Source organism: Nannobrachium achirus, assembly GCF_963921795.1.
Source record: "Nannobrachium achirus genome assembly, chromosome: 9".
NCBI classification, from domain to species: Eukaryota; Metazoa; Chordata; class Actinopteri; order Myctophiformes; family Myctophidae; genus Nannobrachium; species Nannobrachium achirus.
Genome location: NC_137818.1, coordinates 10553903 through 10575080, shown reverse-complemented (window position 1 = coordinate 10575080; position 21178 = coordinate 10553903). Strand labels below are relative to the sequence as shown.

At 42.6% G+C, this 21178-nt stretch overlaps 2 protein-coding genes across 4 annotated transcripts; both read left to right on the top strand.

Annotated features, from left to right (window-relative positions):
• Positions 1-1355: 1355 nt before the first annotated feature.
• Positions 1356-4262, top strand: LOC308291735 (ammonium transporter Rh type B-like; the record flags this gene model as incomplete). Its single annotated transcript, XM_080733864.1, has 3 exons — positions 1356-1550; positions 2455-2733; positions 3300-4262. The coding sequence occupies 3 exons, from the start codon at positions 1356-1358 to the stop codon at positions 4260-4262; spliced, it is 1437 nt and encodes a 478-aa protein (XP_080589990.1).
• Positions 4263-7070: 2808 nt separating this feature from the next.
• Positions 7071-20638, top strand: LOC308291957 (RNA-binding protein 39-like). Of its 3 annotated transcripts, none has more exons than XM_080734124.1 (15): positions 7071-7235; positions 9243-9299; positions 12088-12137; positions 12861-13082; positions 13925-13972; positions 14197-14314; positions 14721-14873; positions 15259-15396; positions 16146-16211; positions 17148-17352; positions 18597-18683; positions 18828-18921; positions 19749-19854; positions 19963-20041; positions 20385-20638. In XM_080734124.1, the coding sequence occupies exons 2-15, from the start codon at positions 9249-9251 to the stop codon at positions 20486-20488; spliced, it is 1521 nt and encodes a 506-aa protein (XP_080590250.1). In that variant the 5' UTR covers positions 7071-7235; positions 9243-9248; the 3' UTR covers positions 20489-20638. The 3 variants fall into 3 exon arrangements, with proteins under 3 accessions (XP_080590250.1, XP_080590251.1, XP_080590249.1); XM_080734125.1 differs by having other exon boundaries at positions 14721-14879; positions 18849-18921; XM_080734123.1 differs by having other exon boundaries at positions 14721-14879.
• Positions 20639-21178: the final 540 nt, after the last annotated feature.

Sequence of the window (21178 nt, the reverse complement as noted above, 5' to 3'; positions counted from 1 at the left end):
GCACATATACACTCCTCACTCCTCACAATACTGTTACTAATGGTTCACTAATACTGGTGCACCTGTGCTGCATCCCTGTGATTGCTCTGGATGCCCCTCCCTGTTTCAACTGTGCTTGATGATGATTAGAGCCAGGCTATATAAAGGAGTGTTTGCTAGTTCTTCAGTTAGTTCCCCAGCACCCCAGCAGAGAACACCCAGCATGTCCTTTAGTTAGGTTTTCCTGTAACAACATGTTTTTTGCTCTCCTTTAAGGCTTGTGGAAGGGCGTTCCACATGTTGATGGTATAGCAGGAGAACGAGTTGGAGCCTTGTTCAGTGTTAAATCTACGTTGATGATGATTAGTGGAGCTGCCTCTAGTGTTGTGATCGTGAACATCCTTGACCTTTAAGAAGTAGTTTGCCAGGTACATGGGTATCTTGGAGGTGTAGTGAATCTTGTACACCAGGCCCATTTCAAGAAGACAAGGATTCCGTAATCAATGAGGGGCCCAATAAGAGCACCTCCTAGTGTCTTTCGAGATTTAATATTGATCAGTGGGGCAACCCTTTGCAAGAAACGAATTAGTTGGTTGACTTTTTTGATTCCCTTGGTAGGTAATCAAAACTCTCTCAGAGTTCATGGTGAACACTGAGGGTTTTGTGCACACCATAAAAAAAAAAGAAGAAAAATATGATTTCAAATAATGTACGTTTTCACTGACCCAATATTACACCTTGTTGGGCAAGACGGTGCATGCTTAAACTCTGGTTATGAGTCGGCCTACAGGTGCACGCGAGCATACTAATAACACAATGTAGCCTTTCTACCTCAGCTATATGGCTCTCATGCTGAAAACTTGTTGAAAATTCTGTACATTAACAACTCCTATGCACGTTTTCACTGGTGCAATCATACTCTGCAAGATTGTGCTATGTACACAATCTTACCTAGAGTAATATTGCATCAGTGAAAACGTGCATATGAGTTTATATCGTGGTTAACTTATGAGTATATATGCATACTAACCTAACACAATGTGGCCTTGTGTCACCTGCAGAGGTGATGCTTGTGTCAGCTGTATTGACAGCCTTTGTTTTTTCGCGTGACATTATTATTTTATGGCCGTTGGGTTCAGGTTGTGACATAGCCCTATGGTGACAGAACTACTTTGGCCTGCTTCAGTCAGAACTGAGGCTTGTATATGGATTATAATATAGGCCAAAGTACAAGTAGCAGTGCTCTTCTCTTCACGGATCGAGCTCAGCCAGACGCCTTCGACCTTTCTTATCTGTGAGCGGACTCAGCGGAGATAACATAAACGGGGAGAGAGAGAAGAGGCAATGTGGTTTGTTTTTCTGCAAGAGCTCTCAGGATGAAGAAGCAGAATTCCACCAGCCTCCGAGTGAGGCTGCCTGCGTTTGTCCTCGTCACAGAGGTGCTCTTTCTCACCCTCTATTATGCCTTTGTCACGTATGACGAGCACACCGATGCCAAACTCCAGACCAACGAGACCAACCCCATGGACAATGCAGTGTACAGAGACTACCCCTTCTTCGTTGACATACAGGTAGCCATGGGGGACAATGTGAACATTAGCTACACGTCACGATTATTGTGGCAAAAATCATTGCTATTGACGATATTATCGCGATAATCCAAATATACGTGAAACTTAAAAGGCCACTTTCGTCAAACCACTTGAGCGCCCGGCATCCCTCTTCTGGGGGGAACATTTGCCAAAAAATAGCCGATCTATAAGCTCAAAGCTCAACTCTTTGTGAGATTGTAGATGCAGTATGGCGAAACGATTTGTGTGAAATAACACTTGTGAAATAAGTTTTATCAATTGGCTCTATGCACAGCAGCCATAAAGAAATTGGGCCCCTGCCTGCCTTGCTTCCTTCTCAGGTGTTGCCAATGATACTAACAAAGGCTCTGTTCCATTCTGCTCAGAGTCAGGGTTGTGCATATTGGCTCACTGGAAACACTCTGCTAGTAGGCTACTAGCCTAGTAAACGACCAACCTCCGTTATCCGGGGTTTCCGGAAGAGGGCGGGTATGAGGCTAGTAGGCTACACTAGTGGGTCTCAAAGTGTCCTTGAGGGCTTCCAAATGGCCCCTTATGGGTCTGTAACTCTGAGAGAGTACACATGCAACCCGTAAGAGTCCTTTTGGCTCCATTTGTCCTTGAAATCAAAATGTTTGAGAAGTCTGTGCTACAGTACACTAAATGGAGCAGAATCATCGGTGAAGGAACTAAGGAAGAGGCCCAATTTCTTTACATTATGGCGGCTATGCATAGAGCATATAGAGGGGTTAAGTAGTACTGAATTTGCAGCTCAACAAAAGCCATTTCATCCTACGGTGTAGGACGATTTCACGATAAATTTAAATCTCTGCGATGCGATCATTGCAAGCGTTTTTATAAGCGATAATAACGACTCTCACCGTCCCATCTCTTGACGTGACAGGTCATGATATTCATCGGCTTCGGGTGCCTGCTGGCCTTCTTCCGCCTCTACGGCTTCGGGGGGATGGTGTTCAACTTCCTCACGGCCACGTTTGCCACCCAGTGGGCCGTCCTGGTGCAGGGCTACCTCCAGTTCCGCAGCCAGGAGGACGGCAAGATCCACCTGGGCGTGGTCAACCTCATCAACGCAGAGTTCGCCTGCGCCGTGGTGCTGATCTCCTTCGGCGCCGTGCTGGGGAAGACCAGCCCTGTGCAGCTGCTGGTCATGGCTCTGCTGGAGGTTTGATTGATTGATTGATTGATTTTATTTGAGAATTTATTAGAGGTTTGCATGGGAAAAGGTACAGTTTCATGACAGTACAGTTCACTGGTACAACTAAAGGTATACAGTCAGGAAAGCTTAAGGCGTATTTAAATTGAGTTCCTTTTCTTTAACCCATATAACACTGAATGACAAACAGATAAAACACAGTAATATGCAGGAAAAGGAAGAAAGAAAAACAGCCGTACAGTCGTAAAACAATGGTATTTACAATAGAAAGGTCATGGGGAGGTAAGGTTAGGCTAAGTTTACTGTTACCAGTTTTGAGTAGCAGCCGCCTGTAAATGGCTTTTCATAGTGGTTTTAAAGGAAGTTAGGGATTTATACTCCTTTAAGGCCTTCGGTAGGGCGTTCCACATTTTAGAGGTATAGCACGAGAGCGAATTTGACCCTTTGTTTGAGCCGAATCTGGGTTGAACATGATCTGTGGAGCTGCCTCTGGTATAATTGTGGACATCCTTGACATTTTGGAAGTATTTTGTCAGGTACATGGGTAACTTAGTGCAGTGTATCTTGTACACCAGGTGCCCGTCTTCGCGGCCACGGAGTGGGCCGTGCTGAAGTACCTGAGGATCAACGACGCCGGAGGCTCCATCCTGATCCACCTGTTCGCCTGCTACTTCGGCCTGGGCGTCACGTTCGTGCTGTACCGGCCCGGCCTGAGCCAGGGCCACGCCAAGGAGCGCACCAGCTACCAGTCGGACATGCTGTCCGTGATGGGCACCCTGTTCCTGTGGGTCTTCTGGCCCTCCTTCAACTCGGCGCTGGCGCTGAAGGGCGACGACCAGCACCGCGCCATCCTGCACACCTTCATCGGCCTCAGCTCGTCCACGCTCACCGCCTTCGCCCTCTCCGCCATGCTGAGCCGCAACGGCAAGCTCACCATGGCGGACGTGCAGAACGTGACGCTGGCGGGCGGCGTGACGGTGGGCGCCTCCGTGGACATGATGATCTCGCCGGCGGGGGCGTACGCGCTGGGCATGCTGGGCAGCACCGCCTGCATGCTGGGATACAAGTACCTGAGCCCCTTCCTGGCCCGGCGCCTCCGGATCCAGGACCAGTGCGGGATACACAACCTGCACGGCCTCACTGGGCTCATATCGTGCGCCGCAGGGATATGCGCCATCCTGGCGGCCTCGGAGGAGGTGTACGGCCCCAGCATGTACGTGATCTTCACCCACAGGGCGCCCGTAGCGGGGGACCCCAAGCTGCTGGAGCTGCAGAAGCTGATTCCTGGCCTGCAGGCAGGCTTGGGGAGGACCGCGCGGGAGCAGGCTCTCTACCAGCTAGCGGCCGTGTTGTCTACCATAGCTATATCGGCGCTGGGAGGCGTCTTCACAGGCTTGGTGTTGAAGCTGCCCTATCTGGCGTCACCGTCAGATGAACTGTGCTTTGACGACGAGCTGTTTTTCAACGTTCCGCCCGACTATGATTCACCGGTTAATTTCAAAAGCACAATCGCAACAGAGGATTCTGCTACTAACTGATCCATCAGTGTCAGCATTAATATGCTGTTGAGTGATACTGTATGTATATGTGCCTTCTTTAACATGAATAATGTATTTTACCTTTTGATTTGATGATGGTTTAGATATGATAAACTAAGCCTTCATTGAGCCCCAAGTCAAGTAATGATCTAATCAACTTTTTGAGTGCTATATTTATTGATAACATTGCGATGGCACTGTATTACTTTAGAGTCTGAAGTAATACAGTGCTATCACAATGTTGTCACAGGTCTGTCTGTCTGTCTGTCTGTCTTATACCCACTACTGAGCTTTTATTGAGTGCATAAGATATAATTGCTGCGTTTCAGATCAAGACATTGCTCTGTGTTTGCATTGCATATCAATTTGTATTTTACTCACATTTGCAGGTTTGTTGAAGCCCTGACTATGACCTTTGACCTCTGATGATGTTTGCCCCCTCACTAAAACAGGAACCTCAGTAACCTCTACTGTGTGCCATAACATGGCAAAAACAACAAAACACTACCATACAGTGACTTCTCAGTCCATCCATAATAAATAAACGTAAACACAAATTCTTTCAGGTGACGTGGTTTGCTCTCTTACTCCGAGGGCCTCTAGTATTGGTAGAAGTGGGGGATGAAAAAAGGGGCAGGGGCCAAGATTGGGGCTGGGGGAGGCGAAACTGAGTCAGGATCAACAAGGGCCAGTGAATGGGCCCCGAAACTGGGGCAGGGATAAGGTCGGGACAGGGCGGGGGCCAGGGCTGGAGCTGAAACTGGGATTTGAATTTTTGGATTTGATTTTGTAGACTTTATAATCCCTGCGGGTGAAATTCAGTTTCAGCTTCACCCAGATGTGACCCCTCCCCCAAAAAAGAGAAATGTCATGGTAAATGGTAAATGTTGCATTTATATAGCACTTTTTATCCAAAGCACTTTACATCAGGGGCCATGTAGAAAGCTGGCCCACCCATCGATTTTGGCCAATAACTGATAATGATTATTGGAAACATTTCCATACTTCATTGTATTTCATTTTATTTTTGGTAAAATGATTTACTAGTAAAAATGGAAAATGGAACTGATAATGATGATGCATCTTTTACACTAGCAGCAGTCGGCTACTGCATGTGTGTTTGGAGGGGGAGTGTTAGTTTATATTTGGAAATGTGTTGTTGGGAACTCAATGCTTTGTATTAACCTATTAATTAGTGTTCATTGCTGCTGGCGCCCGCACTTGTTTTAACCCCCCCAAAAAAACAATAATTACAGAAAAGAAAAGGAAAAAAAAGTGCCCACCCTGAAGTTGCCAGGCCCGTGCTATAGAAATAACCAGCCGTAGGCTACTGTATGTCTGTGGAACCTCAACTCCACACCGGTACAGCCTTACAACCACACAGTTGGTCCTCTTCCTCCTCTCTCCCCTTGTCATGTCCACCTCTCTGTGTTTGCAAATACTTCCAGACCAGCACCACTTCAAAATACTGTACTGTCCCACTCCCTGGCTGAGAACACCCCTCCCTCCCTCCCTTTACACAATCTGCTTTTATATTGCCCTTTTGAATTAAAATTATATATTTTTTATGTGATGTACATGTGTGAAGTTTTATAATGGTGGGACAGCACAACTTTCCAGAGTCACGGAAACACACAGATACTGAACACGGTTTTGTTTGTTTACTTGAGAATAATCTCTAACTATCCAGTATTTTCTTAACGATTACTCTACTTTGATTCATCAAATAAATGACAAGCACATTTAAAAAAATATAATTTTTTGAGCAGTGCTAACCGCTCCTATGTCTGGCTTTGTGTGTAAGTCCTATCTATGTCCCTACAGTGTGTCCATATGAGCTCGTGTGTCATGTTTGATACCATGTGAAGTGAGCACCTGTCGCTCGGTGGTATGCAATTTGAAACATATAGGCCTATCCACCTGTTTCCGCAGCAGTTTACTGGAGATTATTTGGAGCTGTTTGGACCACACTTCCGGTTTAACAGCAGACATACAAGCTCACGCCATGTCGCAGATGCAGCCTGTTGTGAGCTTGTAAATCACACTCGGCTGCGGTGCCGGAAGCTCGGTACAGCGTCTGCGCAATGCACTATGGGGCGTTGGAAACTCGTGGATAGGCCTATACATGAATTGATATAATAGCAAAATAACAAAAATAGGCAAACTACAAGCTCTCATGCCATGTGTTGTGGCTTGTAGTGGCTTCTTGAGGTGACGTGTGCTGCTTGTAGCCTAGATCTGCCATTTTGGAAAATCAGTCGATTATTAATTTGTATAGTTGTTAAAACTGTTATTGTTCCTACTTCCTATAATCATGATGTAACAACAGTCACCCTGAGATACCATAGGCTAGTAGTGCTTCAGAGTTATGGGGTCCTTGAAATTTGAAAGTTTCAAGGACCCCTGTACCGTCATGAAACTGTACCTTTTTCTATGCAAACTTCTTATAAAGTCTTCAATCAATCAATCAAAAGTTTGAGTAGCCTACTACCAGCTTTGAGAATGACTATATATCACAACTAAAAATACAAACAACGTACGTTATATGGAGGTAAAGGCTTTGTCAATAACAGTATTACCCTACCAGGATAATTATGTTCTATTGTGATAAGGCAATGCAAATGCAAAAAACATTTCTAATGCAAAACAAAAAATGCCCATCAAATAAAGTTTGATAGGCATTAGTTTCTAGTCGTTGCCGCTAGGTGGCGATAAATCTCCGCCAATGCAAATGTGCGAGAAAACCAAGGTCTCGTCCTTTCTCGCGTGGAGAAGCGCCATTTCGATTCTCGAAGCCCAAGCCAAAAACAGAGGAGCAGCAGCACGCTCACGGGAGGCTAGTAGTAGCATGTGACGCGTAAAAAACAAACATTTTACACTGGAAAATACACGACGAGTCGACAGGAGGACAGCGAGACGAGCCACCTCGAGGAGAATATTGGGTTTTTTGACTCATTTGTCGTTTTCTAACAGGTGAGTGGCGTTTTTAAAGCTTACCTTACCTAACTGCTGGTGCGGCTAAGCTAAAAAGCTAACCGGAAAAGGCTACAGCAGTCAGGCTCCATTTGTAGCTGAGCTAGCATCAGTGGCTATTTTAGAACGCTAGTGCTAATTCTGGCTAATATATCAGCCACCACGACGCCTCTACTGTAATTATAGCTGGTTATTAGTGACCTATAGCTACATTTAACTGGCCTAGCTGGGACATGAATACATGTTAAAACGTAAAAGGGTTCAGTCGCAGCTCCAGCTGTGTTTATAATGTCGACAATGTTTGTTCTGGAGACTCTGGACTCCAGTGGAGGTTCCTTCCGTGTGTGTTTTGTTTGTTTATTGATGGTAACTAAAGCGGTGTAACTTTACACGTTGCATCGCACATTGTGCAGATTAAGATCTTATTCAAGCCAGGTCAGATGGCTTTAAAGATGTCTGATTTATATGAATAACGTGAACTATAAAAACAAGTTGTTGTGGGGACATGATGATGTTATGCATCGAGGTCTCAGAGGGGGAACAGGCCCCACGCAGCGACCCTGTGGTCAAATGGATGATGGATCCAATGTTGTTTTGAGAGCCAGACATGCTTAACCATAGTGTGCTGTCCTGTACGCGCACAGGTTACATTATGTACAGTAGATCCTCTCGATTTATCTCGTAGGGTACACGTGTCATGTAACCATTTGTGGTTACATGATTTGTGTGCCCTCGGCGAGTTAAATTTGGTTACATTTTGCAGAGAGAGAGAGAGAGAGCTATGTGAGTATGTGCCCCCCAGGGATAGAAACACTGAGTCGGCCGTGCTTTAAACGTAGGCTCACTGCTCAGGCTGTCTATTTGCCAGACATCGCAGATCTACAAGCTTACGGCATGTTATAACTTGTTGAATGATCAGCTATTTTTGGTGAAAAGATTCAGTGCTGTAGATGGGGAAACAGACCAAGTACAAAACCACTCGGGTCCATTTGTTTACTACTGAGTACGAGTAGCGTTGCTCGACTCATGAGAGAAATAAGCCAACCCATCTCCAAAAACAAGCCCAATAATATGACACATTTTGGATGGATATATCATTATAATTACTATGTAGGTATGTTTTAGTTATTTGTTATAACATTAACACATTTGAGCCAGGGTTTTAATAAATAGAGACACCAGACTGCTTCTGTCACTCAATGTGATTCACACTCCTCACCAAACCTATGTGGAATTATTATAGATCAGTCAAAACATATATTCTAGATTTATTGTGCATGCAGTGAAATATTCAAAAGCTTTTGTTTTGGATGTTTTTATGGCATACACTACAGCTCATGAAAATCCACATCCAAATATTCATATATTAAAATATATATTAAAAGAAGAATTTATAATACAGAAGTGTCAACCATCTGAAAAGTATGTTAATTTATGCACTCAAATATCATCAATGAGACATGAAGGTGATCAGCCTGTGGTGCTGCTGAGTGCTGAGGTGTTATGGTTGCTTTGATAGAGGCCTTAAGCTCATCTGTGTGGTTAGGTGTGGTGTCACATCTTCCTCTTGGCAACACAACACAGATCATCCATGGCCGGGGTTCAGGTCAGGCCAGTTATACCAGTCAAGCACCGTAATGCCATGGTCAGTACACCAGTTACTAGTAGTTTTGGTACTATTGGGCAGGTACCATGTTCTGCTGAGAATGGAAATCAGCATCTCCATAAAGCTTGTCAACGTATACTACGGAAGCACAAAGTGCTCTAAAATATCATGGTAAATGGCTGTGTGAATCAGGACTTGATAAAACACAGATCGGCTATTTATTTCACTATGTATCTGTGGCACAAAGTCAAGCTAAAGCGAATTACTCATTTTAAACTGCTTGTGGGGGGTCGTATGGCCTGAAAGGTTGAGGACCACTGGTCAAGACTCGGGGTTCAAGTGGTTAAGTATTAAATGTGATCTGATGATACATGTGTTTTATTTTTGTGTTTTCCTCACAGGACAAAATGAACGAGGATTTAGACATCGAGGCAATGCTGGAGGCTCCATATCACAAGGTGGGTTGCCGGTTACACTGATCAGGCCTTGCTTCACTGTTAACCTGTTAGACAAACAAAGAAAAACAAAGTTGAGACCTTTTTGTACTACTTCTTCTTGCTATGATAGTTTTTCCTTTACCGAAACAATAGTGCATTCAATGATGTGGTGTTAGTAAGTGTGTTGACTCTTTCAAACGCAATTATACAGAATTATGAATAAATCCCCATCTATCTCTTTTTATAGACTTGCCTAATGATATCTCACCTCTACTACCATGAATTCACCTTTGATTCCAGTGTGAACTGTGAAAAAAAGTAAGGTAGTTATTGCGCAATGTGTTGATGTACTGTGGTTCCCCTGCTAGGGCTAAAAAAAAGAGGCTCAAGTTTTTTTAGAAACATTACAATCACCTATTTAAGTTGCAACAAGGTGAATGCCAATGGATGATTGAAGAGCGCATTGTACCTCTCTTGCAAAGGAGGCAGTATTCACATGTATAAATGTGCATAGCACCGCCATTTAAAAAAAGGGCGCACTGTTAGGGCTGGGCAATTAACCATAAATGTATAGAAAACCGATATTTAGATCTAATAACCCAGTGTTTCTCAAACTTCTAAATGTCAAGGTTTCCCCTTAACTTGACAGTGTACAAATGGAACTGTTAGGGTTCATTTTGTTTCATTTGTACACTGTCAGAGTTACAGACTTGTATGGGTCAATTTAGACCCCCTTAAAGGAACCCATAGAGTCCCTTGAATCCACTTTGAGAACCACTGAAATAACCAAATCATTTACTTTTTTGTTGTTGATAATTTATTTTCTTGTATATCAACAAATTGACATGAAACATTTGAATCGATTTTTTAAATAATCGGCAGCCTATTAGTCTGATTTTATCCAATTTAACACTTTGAGACTTGTTTCAAATGTGCATTATAAATACAATTTATTTATTATTGTATTGTACTTTGTTGCACACTGGTGGCATACAAAATGAGTGAGACTGGCCAATCTACAAGCTCACAACACGTTGAAAGCACGCTGTGTTGTGAGCTTGTAGATCTGCTACTATTTCACATACCGTAATTGGTATGTATACTATATATTGTTAATGTAATCAGGCAAAAGTGTGACATGATAGTGATATGAATTTGAAAGCCCAGCCCTGCGCACTGTTGTTAGGTTAGTCCATTATCACTTGGCTCCATCAGCCTGGTCAGTGAATGACATTTTCACTTTTAAGTGACACATTGTATGTGTAGCCTGCATCACATTGCTCTTTTGTCTTATCAAAAACACATTTGAATGACATAATTCCCCTGTCTCTACTGTCTTTAAACCACATTAAATGTTGTATGTATCACACTGCAGTAGTTTTAAAACTACCACCATGTAATTAACATGAAGGAATATCTTGCATCAAAGTGTACTGACAGCAATTGTAGCTTCATCATGCGGACAAGAGAGCAATGTCAGAAATCTAAGCCACGTAAAGGTGAATGGATAATAATGCTTTGTTTTGGCTCTGAAATATGAATACTGCCTCTTTGCCTTAGTCGACTATAATTGCTGTCAGACTTGTTAGAAATCGGCATCTTGACTTTGCATGCTACATGAACACCAAGAGACATTTATATATAGCACCTGGTTACTGTTCAGCTTCCATCTTATTGTAAAGTTAAGATTTTCTTTGCCGTAAGCACATCACTTCTAACCTGACTTGCGCCTGATGGTGGCAGTAGTGCGTAGGCTACCACCCTACTTTACCATCTGAGATCTCTCGGGGGGAGTTGATAACGCTCGTAAAGCCCCGGGCCGGACGAATCAGCGGCAGCTACGGGCGGGCTCTGAGCGGCTCTGAGCCAATAGAGTCTGATTGCAGACCACGTGGATGCAGACAGGCCAATATGAGTGGTTTGAGTTGGCACTCCCAGACTGTGATAGAGAGAAGGCCACATCCAATCACCTGATAAAGAATTTGAAAAAATGGCCCGCCCCTTACATCGGGTCTGCCCGAGAGATCCCAGATGGTAAAGTAGGGCGGTAGCCTACGCACTACTGCCACCATCGGGCGCAAGTCAGGTTACATCACTTCCTGTTTGAATGAAATGCCTACATTGATAACATAAATTCACTTTGACAACAGACACCAAAATAGAAAAAAAATAGAAAAAAAGTGGCTGAACTAGTGGATTCTTTTCTTTTCCTTTTTTTTTTTTTTTTTACATTTCTTTTCCAATTTTGGGAGTCGACCTTACTAAGCAGTGTGAATCCCTGTTTGCTTCAGGGCGAGATGTGTGACAGAGGTGGCATCGAAGCCCTTACAGTCCAAGAACGAAAATGGGTGAAGATCATGCACTGGATTGAACGTCAACCCCACAGGATCTCTTTTAGTGGCCCGTGGGCCCCAATGTGTGTGGCCTCACGGGGGCTTATAGGCACAGATAGTGGTATTGGTACGACCTTTTAGAAGCCGGGGAAAAGGGGGGGTGGAAAGGTGGCCATATAATGATTAAAGCTTAAAACTGAAGTGTGCTAATGTTGGGATGCTCTCCCGTTAAACCATGATGACTTTTGTTTGGTAGCATTGAGTTAGTCCACAATGTAGTGTAATATTACTTGAGACTTGGGGTAGGAAGGGATTCTAGGGGGAAGGGGCTGGGGACAGTATTTGTGTGAATTGAGTATTAATTGTAATGTATTGTGCATTTTCTCTTGTCCCACCCCCCCCTGCCCCCCTTTACCATCACGACTTGAAATGTTTCACCTCCGTCCTCATGATGTTCTTCTATCAACCTTGCTTAGGATGACATCAAGTCCTCTCATGCAAACGGACACGAGGAGCGCAGCAAGAAGTGAGTCTGGTTGTCTTTTACTTTATTTATATTCTTGTGCTTGTTTTGTTTGCATGTGGGGAGAGGATGCATTAGCCGGAAGGCTGTGTGTTTATTTGTAGAACAATGTGTAATCACATATTCAATCAATTGAAAACACAAAAAAAATGGCAAAAGAGTTTAGGGATAAGTGGTAAGGCATGGACACAAATGGGGCCCAAAATGTATGAAACAAAAAAATAAAGGGGTATTTACTCACGACTAGGGATGCACTGATATCTTATGGGTATCGGTTCCCGATATGACTTAATTAATTCATATTGGTTATATCGGATATTGGACACAATGTCACAATGTACTAAAAAAAGTCTCTGGCTTATAAATATGCAATATAAACACGCAATTGTAAGCCCATAACCAAACGTTTTGGCAAATTGCACTCTGTTGCACTGACTGCACTCCTAACTATAGCCTATCCTACAGTTAATAAATGGCTTTAATTGAAAGGTGATGCATTTATTTTGAATGCTTGCTATGTAGCCTACTGTATCACAAAATATCCAAATGCATGTATCAGATCGATATTGAAAAAACCTGTATCGGTGGATCCCTACTCAACGACCCATAACAATTGGTAAAAACACTGGGTTAAAATAGGCCTTTAGCCTGTGTCGTGCGCCAAGTATAAATGAAGCCCAGTTTCCTTCTTGTAACCGGCTGTCATGGAATGCATGGCTGTTCCAGGAAAAAGAAGAGCCGGAGTAGGAGTCGTAGCCCCACCAAGAGAAGGAGCCGGAGCCGGGACAGGAAGAAGAGCCGGAAGAGAAGCAAGAGTCCGCACAAAAAGCGGAGCCGCAGCAAAGAACGCCACAGCAAGGAAAAGGAACGTCACAGCAAAGAACGCCCTCGCAGCCGCTCCCGTAGCAAGGAGCGCCCCGGGCGCTACAAAGCACGCAGGAGCCCCTTGTATGTTGGCCTTTAAACACCATCAGCCTATCACATGTAGTAATGATTATTTAACCTGTAGTAATGATCATTTAAAGGACAACTTTGTCTTTTTTTACAACAACGGCTCATATTTTCGATAGTCATTAGAGAAAAGGAAATATGAGTGTTAAATGTTTTCATTTACTTCTTTCTATCGTTTTAGTGATTTTAACAATTTTGATTTGCATGCATGCCCCCAGGTTGGGGGCATGCATGCAAGTGGCTTAATTTGTCTTTAGATACAATAAGCACTGCAATCTTTCATGGGCAGATGTGACTTATTGGGGCTGGTGTAAATAGTAACAAAGAAACTGCCGGCTTATTGTGTCTAAAAAGACCTATTTAACCACTTGCATGCTGAAAATGTACCCACTGAAATGAAAATACTAAAATCGTTAAAATAACAGAAAGCATTAAATGAAAACATTTTAACACTCTTCTTTTCTTTAATTACAATCTAAAATATGAACCCTTGTTGTACAAAAAACAAAGTTGTCCTATAACCCTTAACCACTTGAAGCCCAGCATCCATATTCTGAAGGAACCGTAGCAATAGCAAATTGCTAAGTCTAGGGAAGTCTTCCCAAACCTTTTAGCTCAAGACGCCAGGACCCAAACTAGTGACAATAGCAGATGTACAAGATGTCACAGCGTGTAGCTTCGCGCCACGCTGTGAGGTTTTACATCTGGTATTTTCACTACTCCTTAAAAGTAAATTTATTTACGGGGGGAAATGTGTGGAAACGGTAATACCGTATATTGTGTGTGAATGTTCATGCTTTAATATCTCTAGTATTAACTTGAAACAAATCTACTTCCAGCCGCAAACGTTCCAGAAGCCCCTTCAGAAAAGACAAGAGTCCCGTAAGGTGAGAGAACAAGCATTTCCGTGTCGTTTTTGGGAGCTGTAATAAATGTCTGAATATTCAGTTTATTCAGTTTAGAGTCTGAAAAGGTGTTTTTTAAGGGAGGCTTTGAACACGGCAAGGGTGGGAGTGGAGTGGGTTTGATATAGCAGGGTGTTAATCATTTGAACCCTAACATTAGGTGAAAATAGCCTACTTTCTGGTAGTAATACTGTTGCTTCTTTCAGACAACCAATTGACAATTTAACACCGGAGGAGAGAGATGCCCGCACAGTTTTCTGCATGCAGCTCGCTGCAAGAATCAGACCACGAGACCTAGAGGATTTCTTCTCTGCCGTGGGAAAGGTATGTTGTTATTTGAAGCTCTTCTAGGCTTGCAATACTTAATGGAACCGATACATTTCATTGAAAATAACAGATATACAGATTTTCTTTTATTTATAAATGATTGCAAGCGTCAGGTCGCAGTTACTATCAAAACCTCTACCGGCTGTCAGTCTGTCTGTCAGTCTGTCTGTCAGTCTCAGTCCCGTCACACTTTTGCCCTACTCATATCTCTGCCACCGTTGCCCCTATCCATGCCAAACTTTGCACACACACTCCTTGGCTGCCAAACCACAACCCACCTCCAGTTTAAGCACCACTGCTATTGCAACTTAAGAGGTCTTAATAAAAGTCCTAATTGTAACAGACTAGTCTTTATTTATGCTCTGAAAGGTCTAATTTTTGCCTCCGCTGCTTCTTTCTCCAGGTAAGAGACGTGAGGATGATCTCGGACAGGAACTCCAGGAGGTCAAAGGGCATCGCGTACATTGAGTTCCTGGAGGCCACGTCCGTCCCGCTGGCCATCGGTCTGACTGGACAGAGGCTCCTGGGGGTCCCCATCATCGTCCAGGCCTCCCAGGTACATGTATGTATATGGTTGGACATTTACATCTTTACATCTACACCCACACCTGTCAATTATCATCACTTTACTAACCTGTCTGATGTAGGTACAGTAGAAACTGGATTAGCCTTATGGAAATCGCAATAGCATAGCAATATGTTCAGAAGCATCTTCGTAAAATTGTAGTTGGATGTTTCATATGTTTGTATAAAAAAAAACGCTAAAGCTTTATTCTAGAACAGCAGGAACAATATTACTAAAACATAATGTTGCATATTTTGTTAATTGTTTAGGAATGTTTGTGTGTAATAATAGGACAAAAATAAACATTTTCAGTCTAAAATAACCCTTGCAGTAATCCATGCACGTACTGACAACTCTCTTGCTTCCACTCTTGCAGGCAGAGAAGAACAGGGCTGCAGCCATGGCCAACAACCTGCAGAAGGGCAGCGCGGGGCCCATGAGGCTCTACGTGGGCTCGCTGCACTTCAACATCACAGAGGACATGCTGCGGGGGATCTTTGAACCCTTCGGAAAGGTGGGTGTGAGGAAACAAGGCACCAAATACCACATTTTTTCATTAAAAAAAACACTCTTCGAGCCTAAAACGGAGATCTCCGTCTGATTAATATCGCCGTTATGTACAATCCGATCGCTCAGATTGTACATAACGGACTCCTCCCTCCGGTATTATATTATCTTGGAAAGAACCATAATGGAAATAATCCTACCAGCTTTCTTATGTTCATCCTTTTGGATATTTGTATGCTTGATTATGCTAATATGTCTATAAAGAAAACAATCAATCAATTCAATTCTTCTTCTGACGAAAAAACAAGCATAGCTTCCATTCTAGCGCTCCACAGTGCCATGCGCCCCATTCACACAGTGCATAGTGGTGCCTGGGAGAAGTTACACGGTCGGGTTGCAAAGATGTTTCGCCTCACTCTAAGCCACTACACCTATAGTGTGCTGCAGAACAGAGCAGGGTGCACACGCATCCACGTGCCCGTGCGTGATCACCATTAGAAAACATTGTAAAATCACCAGAAAACGCTGGCACTGATCAGCTAAGATTATTTAAACATAGTGTGTTCATATGTGAAATCTAGTGTGCCATGTCATAAACAGGTGATAAAATGGGCGAAATGGCAGATCTCCAAGACATTGTGATCTCGTAGATTGGCTGTTTTATTCAAAGAGATTTGGTCTAAATTAGGGATGTCCTGATCACGTTTGCTTTGCTCCCGATCCGATTCTGATCAATTGATTTTGTTTCTTCAACAGATTGAAGGCATCCAGTTGATGATGGACAGTGAAACTGGACGATCCAAAGGATACGGCTTCATATCGGTATGTGTGTTTACTGTCTGCTCTACACTGTTGTGTTAAAGATAGATTTTATATAAATATTTAATGTCGCTGTTGGGCAGAAACCACAACTCTACATATTCTAACCTTTTGTTTTTTCATAAAAATGAATGCCCTGTGTCAAACAAATGTATCAAAAATAGCAGATCTGCAAGCTCGAAACGCATTGCTTCGCACCACATTGCAGATTGCAGATCTTTTGATACTTTTTGAGTTTGTAGATCTTCTACTTGTTGCCGTCTTTTTATTTTGAATCCTGAAATTGAAAGTAACGGCTAAGGGTAGGATTGTTTCCTTCGTCATTGCCACTTAACCCATTTAGGCCTCGAATTATTGAATGCTTTAACCAGTGAAAAATAGCAGATATACAAGCTCACAGCGCGGCACCGAGTGCCGCACTGCGAGCTTGTAGATCTGCTATTTTTGAAAAAGTCGTGAATGTATGAAAATCTTTGAATATATGTATTTTCAAAGCGAACGTTTGTAACTCAAATTTTGCTTCTGGGTGGTCCCTGGAACTAGATATTTTGAAATGGGGGTCCGTGGCCAAATAAATATCATGTTGGGGCTCCTTCACATGAAAAGGTTTGAGCACCACTGACATAGTAGTCTCTCAAGAACAGACTAACTGAGCTCCAGTTAAGTGAAAAGTACCTTTTCTTTGACGATGGCTGGCCAGATTGCTTCCAAAAATCTTAGAAGGATTCAAAAGACACTTATAGAATCGGGTCAAAATTCTAATTTTCACGATTTTTTAAAAATAGCAGATCTACAAGCTCGCAGCGCGGCACTGGGTGCCGCGCTGTGAGCTTGTAGATCTGCTATTTGTTTTATATTTAAAGCATAAAATATTGTGCCATAATGTGTTCAGGCCTAAATGGGTTGTTTAATCACTTATATTGACTTTTCTTCTGGTAGTTTGCGGATGCAGAGTGTGCTAAGAAGGCCCTGGAGCAGCTGAACGGCTTTGAGCTGGCGGGGCGGCCCATGAAGGTGGGTCATGTTACAGAGCGCACCGACGCCTCCACCGCCAGCTCCTTCCTGGACAACGACGAGCTGGAGAGGACTGGCATCGACCTGGGCACCACGGGACGCCTGCAGCTCATGGCCAGGCTGGCAGAGGGTGAGTTATTATTGGCACAACTTTCATTTAGTCAATGAAAGTAACCCATTTTACCAAACTTTCTTTTTTTATTGAACCATTACAAAAAAGTCTGAAAATGTTTTCACCGTTGATATTTTCTTTTAGTTAACCACTTAAACACACTAGACTAGATTTTTCCCCCCTGATTCTGCTCTCTGTATTTGGACCGCCTTTGTCTTTGCCAAAAATAGCCGATCTATATGCTCACAACTTACTGCGTTGGAATGCGTTGTGAGCTAAACGTATGCACAACTTTACTAAGCTTGACATTCGGTGTAATCTCCTGCCCTGGCAGTAGATGATGCTGTTTCGTTGTCTTGTGGGCAACTCTCTGCCCTAAACGTAATGCCGTGGACTTAGAGATGTTTTGTCAAATTATGTGTTAATAACATGTCACATTATAGTCATGGATTTTCATGCTTTTAATTTGCACTTGCCTCAATCTTTTTCTTTAGTGAAATACGCCCCCCAAAATGTAGAACACTTTGTGTTCGGCGTTGTCAGCTCGGCAGACCAAACTATCAGCAACACAGTTTTATATTATGATGGTCACAGCTTTCAAAGGTGCGTGCTGGTATGTGTCAGTCTGTCTGACAGACAGACAGGAATAATCACAGAGTAAGCTGTAGCAACCACTTCCAGAGAAGTGAAATGCACACAATAATTTGTTTCTAGTATTCTTGTTTCTAGAATAGTCCCAGTTTCTAAACAGAATTGAAAGCTTGGGTTTTTCAGTGTGATGTATTCTTGAGTTTGGCTTATAGAGACTATTTTTTAAAGCTGGGGATGTTGACATTTATTGGGAATAACCCCTTGATGAACCATCTCGTTTTCAAGGAGATCCGCATCCACAAATTACTTAGAAAACGGAACAAAAACAAACTAAACACAACAAGGAAATGTTGAATAAATGGGACAATTCAAACATCAACCAGGGTGCAAAACAAAAACACATCAACAATACACTGAGCACATCATTGTGTCATTGATCATACTGACGTAGATTATACTGTTAAATAGTGAAAGCATGAACAAGTAATCTCACGGTGAGAGTACAGCACAGTTTAAACGGTTGAAGAGATGTTATTGACCGAATATGAACAGGCAGATAGATTGTTCCAGTCAGAAGAAGCTTTAAAACGAAGAAAAGAAAAAGTTTTTTTTGGCAACTGAGTGAGATACATTTGTTGGAACTTTAATATAAAACATTGGTCTCTCTGTAGGAACTGGATTGAAGATCCCCCCAGCGGCCCAACAGGCTCTACAGATGAGTGGCTCCATTCCATTTGGAGCCATGACAACTGCAGCAGGTTAGATGGGCAAAATCACTTTATTTTTTTGATTTAGTGTTTATTCAGTAGCTTGTTTTAATGTTCTCAACTGACGAGGATTATTTATAGAGCACCTTGTGGTGGGATACAATTCAACTAATGATGCGATTATTAACTCTCAAGCTGCTCCATCCCCTGTCCAAGCCATGAACCTGCCAGCTCAGCCTCTGGCAACACACTGTCTGCAGCTGTCCAACATGTTCAACCCAACATCCTCGTAAGTACCGCCCAACCCAATCACACACCTTTTTGGTCTGATCCCGCCTTTCGGTCTAGATCACCGATTCTTGGAAAGCCATAGATCACTGAAAAATGTTAATGTGGAATAGAGTTGGATGTCCCAAGAAAAAACTGGATACCAAGACCAGTCATTTATCAGTGTTTCTAGCTCCCATCTGTGGAAATCAACTGCTGGATCAGCAGGGATCCAATGATGCAAATGTGGTTTGGTTTCCATTGCCCCACACCTCCAAACAGTATAATGTGGCCGGCTAGGGGTTGTGTTTAGCATAATGTTGCGATGCAACGCATTGTGAGCTTGTAGATGTAGATTGGATGTTTTCACTACTTGTGCTTAACACTTATGCGACATCACATTAGGTTCAAGCCATACCATTGCATCACAAAAGAAATGGTGAAATGGCTTCATACTTTTACAGCACTTCAACTAAGTATATTCCACTTGATCCTCCATTATTTCCCTCTACCAAATCTCTTTGAATTTCTGGAACTTAGCCAATTTGCAAACTCAGTGGGTGGCAGCGAGTTTATAAGGCCAGACCGCACCAATCTAACTATTCGCAACTCCTTGCAACAAAACAGATTACGGTCAGTCCACACTTCTTGCAACTGCCATTGGGGATAATGGTTGCTTTGTTGTGGACTGGCTTTTACATAAGCAATTTTTTTGGCAACATTTCGCCCCAGAATAAGGACAAATCTTGATTCATGTAAACAGTAAACACTACCCCCTTTTTAAATACCTTATTTTTTTCTGTGATTGTGAAGCCGCATACTAATAAACATATTATTTGTGTTTTCCAGAGAAAATCAATCTGGCTGGGATACTGACATCAAAGATGATGTCATTGAGGAATGCAACAAACACGGCGGAATAGTTCACGTTTATGTGGACAGGAACTCTGCTCAAGTGAGTCGAGGACTAATTACCTCTCGCATGACTCCCAGAAGCATGCTTAGCAATTTTACTCAAGTTACAATGCTAATTTCATTCCTATTTCTTTTCTTTCTCGCACAGGGGAATGTATATGTGAAATGTCCCTCAATACCAACAGCGATGGCTGCTGTAAATGCACTTCATGGTCGCTGGTTTGCAGGTATGTATTCTTTAATCTGATGACATAAAACATATTTACCTTCAGTCTTAACTATTTGGAACACGGGTGTGGGGGGGAATTCACCAGAAATGGCAGATCTAGAAGCTCTCGGCTCACCGCAGCACGCTGAGAGCTTGGTAGAGCTGTGGGTATTTTCGGCAAAAATAAATTGGTGTAGAGGGGAAAAACTTACAACGGGTCAAGTAAGTATGGAGCTGAAACTGGTCAACCAAGTATTCGTTTACAAAGTTCAAGGGGTTAAAATATTAATTTGTATGTTAGATTATGCAATGTGAGCAGGTTATTATGGCATCTAATGAGATAATTCTTCTCTCTCTTTTAGGGAAAATGATTACTGCTGCCTACGTTCCCCTGCCAACGTACCACAACCTTTTCCCCGATTCAGTAACGGCAAAGCAGCTTTTAATGCCGGCGCGCCGATCGTAGGTGGTCGTACCTGGGCCAGGTACCGGAGATAGTAGATGAATGTACATACATTTGTTTTCCTACATTGAAACCTTGAACAGTGGCTGTGAAGTAATTATCAGTTGCTCCTGTACTACAAAGACTTTAGGCAGGTTCTAAATTGTATTTCAGTTTTGTTTTTTGTTTTATTTGGGGGGGTGGGGGGGTTGTCCAGGTACCACACAGAAAGACCAATTCATAGGAATTCTCCATACCCTTTGAAAAACATGATTGCACACAGGTTGCTTCAGTAGCTGCCTTAACCACACTCATTAGTTTGTTTTATATTGTTTTGTTTATGATTTATTGATGCAGTTACATTGAGTGAAAAGGAAGGCCCTGAATTGTTCCTAAAGCAGTTTTCTTTTCTTTTTATGGAATCGGTTTATAAAAAAAAAAAGAGAAATCTCTGTGCAAATAAAGCATTTTAATTGTCATCTTTTTTTGGTATGAGGTCTCTTAATCACAATGTGTTGGCCCACTCAAAATAAAGAAGTCCCATCAGATGTTGCAGGAAAACATTGAGATTTATTATGCACAGTAGGAAACAATTTTTGTTGTAATAACATATTTTTGTACTGCCAATTTTAAGCAAGATGTTACATTATATTGACTGTCAACAGTTTTACAGAACCCGGTTCCCTGGTTGCTTGTCATATATTGATTAGCTTC

Bases quoted from the DNA above. Each gene is read 5' to 3' on its own strand.
- LOC308291957 (XM_080734123.1), top strand. From the start codon at position 9,249: ATGAACGAGGATTTAGACATCGAGGCAATGCTGGAGGCTCCATATCAC. The intron at 12,138-12,860 runs GTGAGTCTGGTT...TGGCTGTTCCAG, and splicing joins CACGAGGAGCGCAGCAAGAA to GAAAAAGAAGAGCCGGAGTA. The intron at 14,880-15,258 runs GTATGTATATGG...CCACTCTTGCAG, and splicing joins TCCAGGCCTCCCAGGTACAT to GCAGAGAAGAACAGGGCTGC.